The 15,619-nt window shown below is 43.9% G+C and overlaps 1 protein-coding gene across 1 annotated transcript; it reads left to right on the forward strand.

Moving 5' to 3' along the window:
* The first annotated feature begins 7,079 nt into the window (after positions 1 to 7,079).
* btg1 (B-cell translocation gene 1, anti-proliferative) lies at positions 7,080 to 15,126 on the forward strand. The gene is made up of 2 exons (XM_070991739.1): positions 7,080 to 7,518; positions 10,713 to 15,126. The coding sequence occupies exons 1-2, from the start codon at positions 7,374 to 7,376 to the stop codon at positions 11,114 to 11,116; spliced, it is 549 nt and encodes a 182-aa protein (XP_070847840.1). The 5' UTR covers positions 7,080 to 7,373; the 3' UTR covers positions 11,117 to 15,126.
* The last annotated feature ends 493 nt before the right edge of the window (positions 15,127 to 15,619 follow it).

The raw sequence follows: 15,619 nt of genomic DNA on the forward strand, positions 1-15,619 counted from the left end.
CTTAACACTCGTGTGATTTACAAACGCACGAAGGTGTTGAAGGGAACATTCAGGAATCGTCTTTCGAAACTGGGCTTGACTGGTCTTGGCAGGGCCCTCGCTATCTCAAATGTCACTGCTATAAATACACATACAGACACACAGAGGCATGCACACACACACACACACACACACACACACACACACACACACACACACACACACACACACACACACACACACACTATAGGGGGTTTATATTGTTCATATGCATATGAAGACACTCAGTGTACGAGCTCTCTCTTTTGTCTCTTGCCTCTGAATGCTAAGGAACTGAGTCACCTGGCGTGGAGAGCTTCACATACTGTATGAGTGGAAAAAGGAACTGAATAATTTGTACATCAATATGCACAGCTATGGACAAGTTTAATCCTTCCAACTTAAAGCTGCTACTTGCAGCGTATTTTGTCTTGCCAAGCGCAGAACATGAATAACTCAAGATGTTCTGGAGAGCTACGAGTGTGAGATGGAATAATGGAATATAGCTAAAGAAAAAAAAAAGCCACATACAGTCGTGCTTATTCTCAGGGCAGCTTTGTTTGGAGGATCCATCTGGTCTTAAACCTCAAAATGAATTAAGTAAACACAGAGAGTTAAGCTGAATCAGAAGTAGGAAAAACTATATTAGAGGAAAGCTGGAGGAAAAAAGGCTTCCTGAGGCATTCAGCGTGCACGTTTCTCCATTATTGTCCACGCCAAGCCACAGCACACACAGCAACGGTCCAGCGGTGAGGGAGGCTGGGACAGCTTCCTACTTGAACTAACATCAGCCGAGAGCATCATGGAAAGTCTGTGGTTTTCTCAGATGAGTCTCTTCCTGGTGACTGAGGTTCAAAGTGGGAAGGGCGTAGAGAGTTTCTCCGACTTGTTTTTCTGAAAGGTGATTGCCCTGTCTGAGCCACACCCATGCGCTCACAGCACAGTGACATCACTCATGTTTCAGACCTACGCATCCATTTCGCATGCCATTTCACATTCTCACAATCCACAAGTTGTTCTGGGTGAGAGTGATTTTGTTTTTTTGACTGTGTCGACAAGCACGTCGGCAGAATTCACTGTTCCAGTGAGGACGCAATAATGGTGTAATGTTAGATATTAAAATTCCTGTGAAATCAAAATCCACATTGACGTGTTTTTTATTCCATATATCTTTTGCGTCCCAAAACTTCCTTAGCTTTTATGACGCCGGCATGGATGTATAATGGGACGGATGCCAGAATGGGGTGTTTCTGGGGACTGGGCCTCAGAGATTACTGTACAAAAACACAACTTTATGACTGATTTTGGTGAAACTGGATCCTATTTTATTGAAAAACAACTTTGTGGTTTTCTCTCTAATGTCCTCCAGCTGCCTCAACACTGGTCTAATAACTTTACTTGTAGCTAAAGTAACTGCTAACTGCTGCTAATTGTAGCTGCCGTTAGCTAGTTAGCTCAGTTAACCGCGCACTGGTCCTATTAGTGGACTCAGCAGCTGGATGCCAGGAGCCAAACCCAGACTGAAAATGCAAACAGACAATGATAGCTTACACTGGCAAACTGTGATAAACACATAGTTGTTAAGTAGAAAGTTATCTAACCCGTTTGCCAACACTACAGTGTTAATGTCTTTAGTGGGCGAGCTATCAGTTTTGCACACCTCATAACATTAACCACCAGTAAGACTGTATTAAAACCACAACATATTAACTTAAACAAGGAAGCAGTATGCAACTCCAGTATCCAATTATAATCATTGTTCTGGGTCCTTAATGTTTGATTAACTTGTAAGCAGCATTTTAATGTTATAGTTGGTCATAGTGGAGCTCAAATTAACTGTGCATACTGTTTGCTAGCTTAATTTGTAAAAAATTGTCATATTTTGTTAAGCCATAGCTTTCAGAGAGGCTAAATGTAGTGGAATAATAATTCTAGCAAAAATATAATGGATCACATATAAGAATTTGAATCAGCAAAAATACCTCAAAACTGTACTTAACTACCCGAGTAAACGCTCTTAGTTTCCACCACTGGCACTGTATAACTGATGGTTAAGGTACTGTATAATCAGGTTTCAGGTTTTAGTACAGTGGACACAAACATACTAAGTGGGTCAGGATGTGAGGAATCCCAGTTATTTTACTGTACAAAGAGACACACGCTGACATTGACCGTGCACTCAAATGATAAGCTGGATCTTGCCCAAAGACAGATGATTATCTGTCAACGTTGAGGGAAGGTTTGTCAGATGTGTGCTAGGAACATCAGGGGAGTTGTTTTGTCTTGAATACAACCCATGTTGGTTTAGCTTTTGTATGACCTGCAGATGTTGGCATACTTGCTGGTTTGTGTGTACGTGTGTGCATCTCTTTGTGCCTTCTTGTACATATAAACCCTGTGTGTTCACCACCATGAAAAAAATGTTTGGAAAACTGTCCACACTAGTGAGCTGCCAAGGCCTCTCTCTTCATTGCCCAGCCTGACATTCTTTCCTGTAGTTCACGTGTGGTTTCATGATAAAAGCCTCCATTCATTAGTCTAAGTCAGGGCCCAACATAACGACAGGATACCCCACCCTTGTCTGGCAACAACCAGGGCCATATTTTACCCAGTGCTGGTGGCCTTCACATTAAAAACAACCAGTACTACAGAACACTTTCTGCAGTCTGCATGTGTCTGTCTCTGTCCACAGTATTTCTTGTACATTCAATATATCAAAAACAAGCAGGGAGGTTCGGGGTTTTCCAGGTTTAGTTACTCGTCACAGGCTTGCTCTGTTGTTGCAAGTACTTTCTTTCTCTTTCTCTTTTATCCTATTTGACTTTTATCTCCCCTGCAGCCAAAAGTCAACCACACACCCCCACACGCTGTCAGTAATGAGGCATTTGCCTGTCCACAGTTGTGTGTGCGTTACAGATGTGTGCTGTCGTTCTTGCTTGCAAATCTCCTGCTCGCTCCACTGCTGCTGCTGCACTCCCAGGAGGAAAATCCTGCAGGGGTAATGGGGGCAGAGGCTGACTTCCTCCAGCAGCTGCTACCATGTGGTGCTTGTAAATCAGCTGGTGACAACGCGTGTCACCTGAACAGGTTACATTTAAAGTGATATTTCACTCAAAATCTGTCCTTTGAGAATCAAGCTCTCGATTCATCCTTCAGCGATGATGGTCGGCTTTAATTCATGTTCCAGTGCGTTCCAGAGGTGACCAGCTGTCATGAAGCAAAAGAATCAAAATGTGCACGCTTCACAATCTCAAACATTTCGTTTTTTTCCCCAAAACAAGACAAAAAAGTTCATAAATGTCGCACGTTAAGATCACACACATTAGAGCCCCAGCCATATGCTCTTTCACTGGTCTCTATCCGTGCTCACTCATTGGCCAACCTGATGAACGCAACTCCTGGTTTTTTCATTTGTCTTAATTTGCCATTTACTAGACCGATTGGCTCTCCAGTGCCTCACTAAAACAGTTATTTCCTCTATAAACAATACAAGCTACTAATGAGCCTCACAGAGCTGTGCATGAGGATAATGATCAAAATTGCTGGTTGGCAAAAATTTCAATTCTTGCAGAGAATAGATAACACTCAATGAGTGATTGAGAAGTTTAAACTTTCCCACTGTGAAACTGTTTATGTTGGTTATCTTGGTTCACATCTTTGCATAAAACTCTGCAAAAGATAATAATGAAAACATCACGTCTTCAAAAAAAATAACTCCTCTCTTAAAAGAAAGTCCGACTTCTGTCCAGTCTTGCGCAACGATGGCCGACTTTGTGGTTTTGTCTCTGGAATTGGCAAACTTTTGGTGACTGTACTTGTGAAACAGCGCTACCAACAAATCCAGCAACCTCACTGTCCACTGGGAAAAATGTTAGTGGATTACCTCCTGAAGCCTTCACCCAGTTGCTGTCTCCAGTGGTCACACATGTGGTCAGATATGGCAGATTCAGCTGAACACTGCAGTGTACTGGGTGAGTGATACTTTGCTGTGAATATCTGAATATCATGTGAAAAGTCACAGCTTCCATTCAAAGCTGTTACGATGAAGTTAAACAGATATGTGGAAAATGAAATTATCAGCTGTATTCAGGGCTGAAGGACTGGAGGGGGAAAAGGGTCCCTTACTGTGTTACATGTGCACATGTAACACTTGGTGTACGTGTTAGTTCAGTCAAACAGAAATATTCAGGCCTTCTGCAACACACCGAAACTCACCACTATTTCATAAAAAGGCAGCATGGTGTGCAACTGTGGGTGAAACTGTGACTGTTGTTGTGGCGAGGTGGGGGCTTACACATGTGTGAACCTGTACGGACATGCCTGTGCATATGAGAAGACCTTTATTTAACAAGATCAGGAAGCAAGTTAGTTTTTGTGGCAGTGTGAGGCCTTTTAGATTTGTGTACAGGTGCTCAACGCCTCAGTTTTACAGAGAAAATCTTTTCCGAAAGAAACATTTAGTATTTTTTAGTAGTTGGTATAAACCTGAACCTTAACAACAAGTAAACCTAATTTAACTTTTTACAATCCCCTTCCTATGTTGAATATCTGTGTAGTGTGTGACATTATATACCATCAACTCATTATTATTAGGATTTAGACAAATTTAGACTCAAAATACTCTCAGGACAGTTGAGTGGTCAGATAAGTGACAGGAGGTCAATACTGGAGCATATTCAGGTTGGCAACATGATTAAACTACTGTTACACTGATAGCTATTGTGTGTGTGTGTTTTGGGCAACACATTTTGTTTCTTTACAGCTTCGGGTCAGTGGTTGAACCAATCAGTGTGGCCCTGGTCGGTCTGATTGCATCATGATTGGAGCACACAGCAGGCCATCGCCGGCTGTGTCTGCAACAAACAAAGCACAGCAGCCTGTACTTTTCCACTGATTTTAATGAGCGCAGAGGGACCGGCCTCTGAAAAGAAAGCAGATTTCACTGCTTCCTGGCACCATGTCGCCTCCGACGGGGTCACGTAAGATGTGCTTTTCCAGTTGCTCAAGACTCGTCCTGTTTCATATCTGTAAACAGCCAGGGATCTGCTCACCTGTTCACACGCAGAAAGAAAGCAAGAAAGAAGCAGGCGCTGAGGTGATAGACTGAGCATCTGTCTAACACACATACGTACACCTCGTTCTCCAGCCTGTCTTGCCCTGACCTGAAAACCAGCAACAATAAAATCATGACTTTGAACATTAAGTACCATAAACAATCTGTCAACCTGTGGGGACCAAACCTTGTTTGCAAACAGATGTTTTGGGTCTAAACTGAGATCTTGCAGTGTTAAACAGGAATAGCTCTGTGCACTATTTTTAAATGAATTATTATATCTTCAGGACTAACAAATCCTGATCAATATATTGGAATTTTATTGGAATGATAAATTGCTTTAACATATTTACATTACCTTCAATACTAACTATGGATGCCTGAGAAAAAATGGAGAATTGGTGACTAGTTTTCCAGTGAAGACTACGATTTTCAAATAAACTTATGGATGCAAATCTGCAAAATAAACCCTGCTGGATTATAAAATAAATGAATGCATTGCCACAAAGCTGGAAACAGAGCTGTCTTTCTCGGCTCATGAATAGGTGATGTTTTGGTAGTGTTTAGTTGGTTAGTGGAGATTTTGAATTATATTTTTTCTATTTTGATTTTATACCCACAGGCCCTGAAGAGGATAACTCAGACTGCTGAGGCATTACATTAGAAAGCAGTGTGATGTATTTCTATTTTTCATGTATTTTGGGGGATTTTTCTGCTCTTATTAGATACAGCAGGAGACAGTAGAGAGCTGGGGGGGGGTGTTTCTAAAATTCCTTATGACAAAGAATTATTTCCCACTGCACAAGTAATTCAGTTCACGTAAGCCTAATGTGGATACACATGCCAAACTATCTCGATTCTAAGTAACTACAGACATTTTTTTCTACATCAAGTAGACCATGAGCCCTTGAACATAAAAAAACGACTGAAATGTAAATGTTATAAAGCATTTTCATGCAGAAAACCTGCAGCTCCCCTGTTTACTTGTAACTGTTATCTGTGCTCACATCAGGGAACAGCTGGGATGACGAATAAAGGTATATTGAATGACATGAGATAAAGGGTCAGCATGTTCATGCACAGGTAAAATCAAGCTAGATTCATAGTATTACTGGTCGATTCATTGTTTTGAGTATTTTATTCAAGAAAAACTGCCAAAATTATCTAATTCCAGCTTCTTAACTGGGAGTATTGTCTGGTTTCTTCACTCCTTTATGACAGTAAACTGAATATTTCTGGGCTGACATTTGTGGATATCACCCTTTTCTGACATGTTAGAGATCAAACAACTAATCGAGACCAAGCAACTAATCAAGAGCAGACAACTAATTGAGATTATTCAAGAAAGTAATTGACAGATTAATCGATGATGAAAGTAATCATTAGCTGCATTAATATAATTCAAAACCTATTCATGAAGGATAACTATCCTCTCTTTATCCTTTAACTGATGCAAACTGTTTTAAGACATAATTCTTCTCTTTCATCTGTTTTGCAGATTCTAGGAAAACTAAGGCCAGTGTATCTTTTAGTATTTCATACACGAGTCAAACAGAAATCAGACATGTTCTGTTGTTCCTAAACCATTGAGAAACTGGATTTTTGGATAAGCAAACTGTAACTGTGTGGGCCTACAGCAATACACTGTCTGTGCAATAAGCTAAAGTAGCGTAGTTTTAGTGTATCCTATTACTAAAAGTGGCTCCAACTTCTTCGACCAAGATCATGTGCATTTTTCTTTGTTGTCGTTTGCTTTTGTTTCCTTTTCTCTCCCCTTTTTTTTCACCCCCCGTATTTCCGACGGCCTGTAAACGCAGCGTGGTTTCATGCTGCGTACCTCTGTTTATTTTCAGCGCGGTGACGTGAACGCCGCACTCCTCCTATATGTGGCTCGTCAGACGGAGGCCGGCTCGTGATTGGTAGACTGTTGTTGCTGTAGCAGCCTGCGTCGAGGCTATGGGGAGGTGGGGGGGGACTATATATGGCGTCTCCCCCACTCCTGAGTCTCACTCTGGAGGAGGAAAGTCAGTAGGGAGGGTTGGACAACGTGGCACCAAGGGACCCCCCCTCCAACCCCCTGTATTTACCAATAACAGGCGTCTGTTTCCCAGCACTGAACCGTCCTGGCTACACGGACTCCCTCTGAAAAGACAAGAAAAACTTCCCTCTACCTCGACTAATAAATGCCAAGAGACACAACACGGCAGATAAGGATCGCTGCTCAGAAGTGGAGAGGAACAGTCGGACAAACACGTCGAGAAAAACAACAAACACGAGCGGACCGTCGCCGTCGCCTTTCTCAATGCATACCCTTTGTGCCCGGGGAACCATGAAACCAGAGATCAACGCCGCCGTCGGATTTCTGTCGAGATTTCTGAGGGTAAAAGGACACGTAAACGATCGACAGGTCCAAACATTCAGCCAAAGCTTACAGGACATTTTGGCAGGTAAGAAACCCAGAAAATCCTCCACGTACACCCACCACACGTTCTTAAAACGCCCTACGTCTCACCCCGTAGCTCCACATGTTGATTTCAGGTTTTCTTTGAGCTTTTAGTGCCTAAACTCGGTTCGAGAAAGAGTCCGAAGAAGCCTCTCTTTGTTCTCCCAACTATCACTATCAGCGACGCCAACGCGCAGCGCCGTTTGCGCACGTCACGAAGGGGCAAAACAGCGTCAAAGTGTACACACGGCGATGTTGGATGATCGTATGTCGACGATTAACATGACAAGAATTGAGTATTTTTGATTAAAAGGGCGAATAAAGCGCTTAGACGAGTTACTTTGTTTGGACCGAGAGGGGGGAGGGGGTGGAAAGAGACGCTTGGCTCGAACAAGGAAGTGCGCCTCGGTCGATAAGAGCTCTCATAGAAGTCAGCAAAACAGCCCCCAGTGAGCGCCATTACGTAATGCTCCGTATGAAAACGGTTAATAACAAAGACATGTTCGCTTTTAGGCCAAACTTCAGCACCGGAAGTGCAAATATACAACTCTTGTACATACCAATTTGTGCACAATAGCCGGTATCGAACCCGCCATAATTTGTGGCCTTTGTGCGCTTCATCGTTGAGTTGATGTACACAATTTGTTATTAAATTTTGAGCCTGTAGCCACATGTCCCATTCATTTAAAAAGAATAAACACCACGTTAGTACAGTTGTTGGTCTAATCACTCTTATATAGTGTATTCAGAGGAGAGTGCTGCTCTGATTTTTCTGCTGTAAACACATCAGGGCTCTAAAGCTGCCTTACATATGCCTCGCTCTGATCACATACAGCCGATGACCTACATTTCCCACATAAGGAGCTCACTTGTGCTAAGGCACGTCTGTTTCATCTTCAGTGACACACAGGAGCCCCAGCAAAACAAAGGAGCTTATCAGCAGTGTGTTAAATGGTGTGCATTGCTGAGGAAGAGCAGGTCTTTGGTTGCTGCCCACCTTGAGAGAGGTTTCCTTGAAATAGCGTCTGCGAGGGTGTTTGTAAACAGACAAAAGTTGGGGTTGAATGGAGTGGGCCTGGAAGTCTTTGTGTGGGGGATGGGGTGTTTTGGTGGGAGCCTATAGGAGGACGTTAAAGTCGGGGGCAGCGCAGCTGAATCGGGGAGGGAGCTGAGGGGAAGTCTAACTCTAATGCTCAAGCTAACCTACTCCCAAACCGTTATATCAAAGTGATGTGAGTGCTATGGTTTATTCTAATCCTAGTCTAAGCGTTTTGAGTACACGGCAAGTGTGTGAGCGTGTGGTCGGATCCTGCAGGGCCAGCCAGAGCTCTTTTGTGCCTGGAAATCACAATCACCCACCATTGTGTCTGCACGCTGCCTCGCTCCCCTTGTTTGTGCTGAGCGAAGGGAAGTGGTGAAGTTGGTCCCGATGACCAGATTCAAACCACAATAGTTGCCTAATTGCAGTGAGCGAGATTTAGATTCTTCCAGTTTATTAGCAGCAGTGGAGAATGGATTCAGGTGGTAAATAATAAGTATTTCTAGTGTTCAAGGTCAGCTCTGTTGAATAAACAACCCAGTTTTATTAAACTCGTTAGGTTAATCGCACACTCGCCTGCTTACTTTTCCGTTTCCCGTTTCCTCCCCCTCCCTTCCTCCGGTATGCCCTGGTTTTTAAGAATAGGCCCGTCGAGCTGATCCCTTCCCAGCTGCTCCAGGGTTTGTAGGTGGCTGCCTTTGTGGCTCAGTCTGAGGCTGAAAGACCATCCAGCCCCTTGTGCTCTTTCGTAAGTGCCAGCCCCTCCATTAACTCGGCAGTATACAGCCTTCTGCGATAAGACACGGAGGGGAGGGGTGGTGGTTGTTATTATCTTGCCAATGCATACAGGTGGCCTCCGGGTCCCAGCTCGAGTGCTGGCCTACTTCACTTACCCTGTTTTTCACTGGCCACAATGAAATTAGCATCAATGGGAAGTCATGAATGAATGAGCTGTGTTCAAGAAAGCAATGGGTAGATCAGAATATGAAAGAAAACTATTTAAAAGATTTAAGGAGATTAAAAACTATCCAGCTCTCCTAGAAAACACCAAACGGCCTTCTTATACCTTAAGTGAACTCGGGAAAAGAATGAGCCATATTTCACTTCCTCGTACAGCCAAAATTCAGGCAGCCAGCAGTCTCCTCTTCCTGTCATCATCTTAACCACTAAAATGCCTGAAACATTCTGCGAGTGGCGTCACTCTGAATCACCAGTTTCGCTGCACTTAGAAAACTTCCACACAGACGAGAGGAAAAGAAGAAAAATAGGAACCTCTCCCTTTAAGAGGCGGGGCCCGGTATCCCAGATGGCTGGCTGGGACTTCGACACTTTTGGTGTTTTTGTTCAGCCAGTCATGGGAGACTTTGTGACACTGATGACGGCCAGGGGGAGGGATTGTGCAATTCGATGGGCCTCTTTTTGTCACGTACGCCCAGGGAGCTGCCGGCCGCCTGTTTATGGCCGCTTATCAGGCCCCTAACAGGTGGTGATGTTTTTCTTTGCTTTCTTGTTCTTCTGTACACGACTACGCCCTGGACTTAAGTGTAAACAGGAACACTGTGTGCATTTTCTCAATAAGCTCAGTTTTGGCATTTGTAAATCACCCACGCAAGGGATCCATGTGCACAGTGACATTAAATAGCATATAAAGTGTTTTCCTACCAGATGTTTTTCTTCTACTTGCTATATTATAATGTATATGATGATGTATTATGTCCCGTCTTGTTTTATACCAAAGCGGCCTACTACTTTTACTTTTCTTAATCATTAAGCCTTACTCTTGTTTAACATTTGGAGACGACACAATTGTTAAATAAGATTTAATAATAAATGATGGTCTGTCACACGTACCTTTCAAACATGATATGGATCTTAATTTCCTTCCCATCTTTACATGAATAGTTTTTACAGCCATATTGTGTTTACTAAGTCACACAGACTTATCTAACAAAGTACAGTCTATCTGCTCTCTGTTTCGACCTTTGTTCAACCTTGCATCACTCAGTGTTTCTGCTACTCAGCACTCAGTAATACCTCTCTGTTTGTCCCCCCTTTTCTGGGTCTTGATCAGTGCATGTGATGAGATTCTGCCCACATTAGCTGTCTGATTTCGCTCCATGGCTAAAACCTTTTCTCCGTCCTGTCCTCTTTCCCTGCAGAGCAATATAAGCACCACTGGTTCCCAGACAGGCCCTGCAAGGGTTCGGGCTACCGCTGCATCCGTATCAACCACAAGATGGACCCACTGGTGGGGCAGGCGGGCCAGCGCATCGGCCTGACCATCCAGCAACTCTACCTGCTGCTGCCCAGTGAGCTCACGCTGTGGGTGGACCCTTTCGAGGTGTCCTACCGCATCGGCGAGGACGGCTCCATCTGCGTCCTGTACGAGTCGCAGCCCTGCCCCCCAGGAACGCCGGCAATAGCCGCCGCCGGCCCCCCCTCAGGAAACAGCGGGCCGATGAGCCCCATGGTGGACAGTCACATCAGCTGCAAGGAGGAACTGATGGTGCTGGGCAGAACCAGTCCCTCCAAAGCCTACAATATGATGACTGTGTCCAGCTAAAGAGGCACACCGTCACCCCGGCCTACTTTTGTTCAGGGTCACGCCGTGGCTAGTCATGTCACATGACCAGATCAGGGTGAGCCTTTTTAAAGCTAAGAATATGAAATGAAATAGTGAAAGAAGAAAAAAGCAAAAGAAAAAAAAGCAGAGGATGTGGCCTATCGTCCAGGTGATGGAAACCTTGTAGGTTTGATATTTTTTACCCTCTCTCCCCATTATCATCTGTTCTGTTGTGTCATTGGATCAGCTGGGCACTCCGTTTTTCTAGGAGAGGCTTTGTGGAAATGGAACTGTTGGGGCAGCTAAACCAACCAACCAACCAACCAGGAACCCCCCATGGAGACTGGCTCCGCCTATCCCCCCCCTCAACTGTAAACAGCATGGCGATCAGCTCCATCTCTGAAGGGGCTATCATTGACTTTGCACTTTTCTAACTTGTGGTTACTATGGGTACATGTTCAACACACCACCGCAAAACACCAAAACCTAAATTGTAAGGAATTTTTACATGGAACTACCCCTCGAATTTCAAAATCCAGAGGTTATTCGGTTTGCTATTTTTCATTTGTTTTGTTTCCTGGGTGGGGTGGGGGGGGGGAGTTGTGGTTTAGACCAAGCCTTTCGCCATCCAAGCTCAAGATAAAGAAACACCCAATGAGAGCATCTCTATTTTCTAGAAAAAACCCTTTTTGGACCACAGGGAATTAGCTTTCTTTATCTTGTAGCTGGAAAAAAGGCTGTCAGTCCTCCCCTCCTCCCCTTCTACCATCAACACCGAGCTTCAGAAACCCTCATCTCAGCCTGTATGTAAGTGCAAGTGGAATGTGTTGTGACACCTGTTACCTATGGATACCAGTGTGTCCTGTTGCACTGTCACCCTCCCATCACCCATGTATGTGTAGCTTTCCGGGGGGAAGGGCAGGGGACCAGTCTCCTCCTCCCGCCCCCTCCCCTTAGTTAATGAATGTTGGTGAAATTCACAATCAAGTTCCTGTGTTGTTGATCTTTTTTTTTTTTTTTTGCCCCCTTTTCCTTCCTCCACTTTGTCATCTCCTGCATCACCAAAATTCAACGTGTAGCAAAGGGTTTTTTTACCCTGTCATTGGTCTTGTGGCCCCGTTAGGATTGACATTGAATGCACTTTGACGTTAGATTGTGTGGGATGTGTACTTTTTAGAGAAAATCGCCTGCATTCCATCCATTCGAATGTCACCTTTTCACACCGTTTTTATTGCCCTCCTCATTTTTAGCCGTTTTGTTCATACTGTAGCTCCCATGTTAGGATAGACTGATGTCTATTAGATCGGGAGTGTGCGACTCTGGATTTCAAAACCATTTTTTTTACACTGTATTTGTGAACATTTCAGAGCTGTTGATTTCTAGGTGGAGAGTATTACTGGTGGTATGTTAGATACGTTCTGTCATCCGTTCATATGGCACTATTCGCTCTGGCAGGATGCAGAGCTAAGCTGTCTCCCCCTCAGACACACAGATGGCGATTTGTGCCGCCGCTAGAGAAAACAAGTTAGTCTGAAAGGTCTGGACTAAGTGATGACTGTGTGAGACTTTGGCCAAAGGGAGGTCTGGAGCACCGACTGTTCAGAGATTAATTTTAACTTGAATTTAAAAACAACACCAGGCCTTGTCAGCCTTCTGTTTTCATTTACATTAGCTATTTTCAAGGTCTTTTAAAAGGTCCTTATGTGTGCATTGGAGGTGCATTGCCTTACGGAGACCTCATTGTCATGAATTACAGCCATTCGTGATTTTTAAGCTAACATCAGGCTTATATGAGCCAGCCTGGTTCAACTTGCTGCCCGGACCTTCACCGGAGGTGTCCACTTTCCAGCCTGGCAGCGTCAGATCCCCGCCCCACGCCCCTCCTGGTGTGTGTGGGGAGGTTAGAGTGCCTCAAGTGCCACATATCAGCCCTCAGCTCAGACCTCCTGTTCAGCCAAAAGCAAGCCAGCATGCTGCTAGCTGACCCCCTGTGGATGCAGGTAGACTTAATGTGACACATATCATCATCCATCACCGTGGGGAGCTGGGTAAGGAAGGCAGGGGTGGGGGAACTGGTGTGAGAGAGGAGGGGGGCCAGGGCCGGACTGTATTTGTCCAGGGCAGCTAAAATCCCTCCAGCCCCCTCCTCTGGACTTATTCAACATCCCCCACCTTGACCAGAAGCCCTCGACCCTCCCTTGGCAGTGATGGATAAAAACAAATCTAGAAAAAAAACCAGCACACGCGCTTGGCGTGCTCAAGCTGCACTAGGGGGGCTAGTGAGAGACGAGGAAACATGGATCAAAGATGAAGAATTGAGGGTACTAGGCCATTGTTTTCTGTTTTCATCTCACTGGATTGCGCTGCACTTGATTACTGAGTTTGAGTAGCGACTTTGTTTACATGCATATGAAAGGATGTGATGGCTGTCTGACGTACCCCCACTTTGCTCCTGGTTCTGGGGCTGAGCGGTTAAGAGCAAGCTGGAACAGATGCCGGGGTGGCTTCGGGCATCGTCCGGGCCTTAGCCGCTGGCCAAATCTGTCACGGCAGGCTGGTTCACCGCTCATCACCAGACCTATGGGTGTTTAAGCTCCCCTAAGCCTGAGAGGATCATGGGTAATAGAGCTACAGCCTTTGACGCACTGCAACCCCCTAACCCCTCTCCCCTGCTCTCTGCTGATACTCCCTTCAGCAATCTGTGAAAAGCAGTGATTCCATGTTGGCCAGATGGAGAGGAGCTCGCTGGGATGGGAGCCCAGAGCTTTGGTTTCCATGGTGGACAGCAGTTTTCAAATCATGCTGCTCCATTATAGCTTTTTGTATGTCATGTGACAAGATGTTATGAGATTGGTCTATATTTCGGATGCGAGATGATCGTCTCGTCTCACTTTTCTCTAGATGTATTTTATGGTCACACTGGTAGATTTTCCCATCTTTCCACTCTGCCACCCCCATTCTCTCCTTCATCCTCTTTTTAAGAGGATTTTTAGTCTGGTGATCTAACCCACTTTTAACAGGCCTTGTTTTTAGAGCAACGAAAATTGAAATAAATTCAACCCAAATCCCCTTTCGACACCTTCTCAACTGTACTACCACCACCGCCCAAAATGGTTTAAGTCCTCAGTAATGTTGATTATTTAAATGGCATCCATTCAGCTTGTGCGCACATAGGTTACAGAACTGTCGCAAGAGTGCTTTGAGTAGTCAGAGGTAAAATAGCACATAAAATGCACTAAATATGTCAAGTTGAAGTTGTGTGACATTTTTTTTTTGAGACGCGAGGAGTCTCTCCTGGAATGTATTGCCAAACTCAGGCCTCGGACATTCAATAAAAACCCTTGTGGAAAAGTTGTGCATGTTAAGACATGAAGCAGGAAGGGAACAGCAGTTTTGTTGTTGTCGTCGTCAAAATTGTCATTGATTAGTTGAATTATTGCCACTTTCACATTTGAGGTGTTTTACATATTGTAGAATGTATTGTAACTGTACAACAAATGGTAGAGTACATAACATTACACATGGGAAGTGCCAATAATTGCTATCCTGAGGTGTTTTTAGATGTATTCCTTTTTGTATTTCATCTTTTAACATGGATAACTCTTTTCGTAAGTGAAGCCATTTGTGATGGGAGTGTTGGCAAGGACCAAAGTTGTTTTGGTAAAAAATATTAGTTTCCATGATCTGTAAGTGTAGACGTATCCTTTGTTTTTGTTTTCTTTTTTTTTGTCTTTTCATTTTTTTCTCTTTTTTTTTTCTATTTACCTACAAAACCAGAAAATAGACAAAAAAATCTGAGCTTACCCAAGAAGAAAAGCTGTCTATCTTGTGATCTCATGTCAGTACATCTTTATCGTGTTCAGTTTCTTTTCCTTGGGTATGTTGTGATGAACTGCTGTAAATTTGTACAGTTCATGTAAATTGATTGTGCGGAAGTTGTACAGATTTCTATATTTTGGAAGAAAAGTTTTTTTTCTCTGTAATAAAAGATTTCCTATCTTGGCATCATATCCCCTGTGAGCTGTGTCATTATTTACTCAGCGTTCAGTATAAATGATTACCCTTCTAAATCAAAGGCAGGCATTAATCATGAAATTCAATAATAAATGCTTTTGCTTTGCATTTTATGGCTGAGCTGGAGGATCTTGGACTGTATCTTGTACATAAAGAGGGACACAAACCTAAAAGCTGCTGTTTTGACCGCACTGGGGCCCAGTGTGGAATCTGAGCGAAGTCTTTGGGGACTGAGAGGGCCATCTGTGCCTAAAGGACTGGAGATAGGATAAGTCAGCAATTCTCCTACCTCAACCACATTCATCCTATAAGCACATGATCTTACTCCACCGGCTCTGTTTTGCAAATTTGATAAAGAAAGGGACCCATGATTTCAGCTTGAACTGAAACACAAACATGCAAACTGAAAATCTGCTTCACTGGGATGCATGTCAGTAATGTTGATGTAGCTCCATATTTTGGGAATAACTGTGGAACATTTCATAAGCC

Source organism: Chaetodon trifascialis, chromosome 22 (genome assembly GCF_039877785.1).
Source record: "Chaetodon trifascialis isolate fChaTrf1 chromosome 22, fChaTrf1.hap1, whole genome shotgun sequence".
NCBI classification, from domain to species: Eukaryota; Metazoa; Chordata; class Actinopteri; order Chaetodontiformes; family Chaetodontidae; genus Chaetodon; species Chaetodon trifascialis.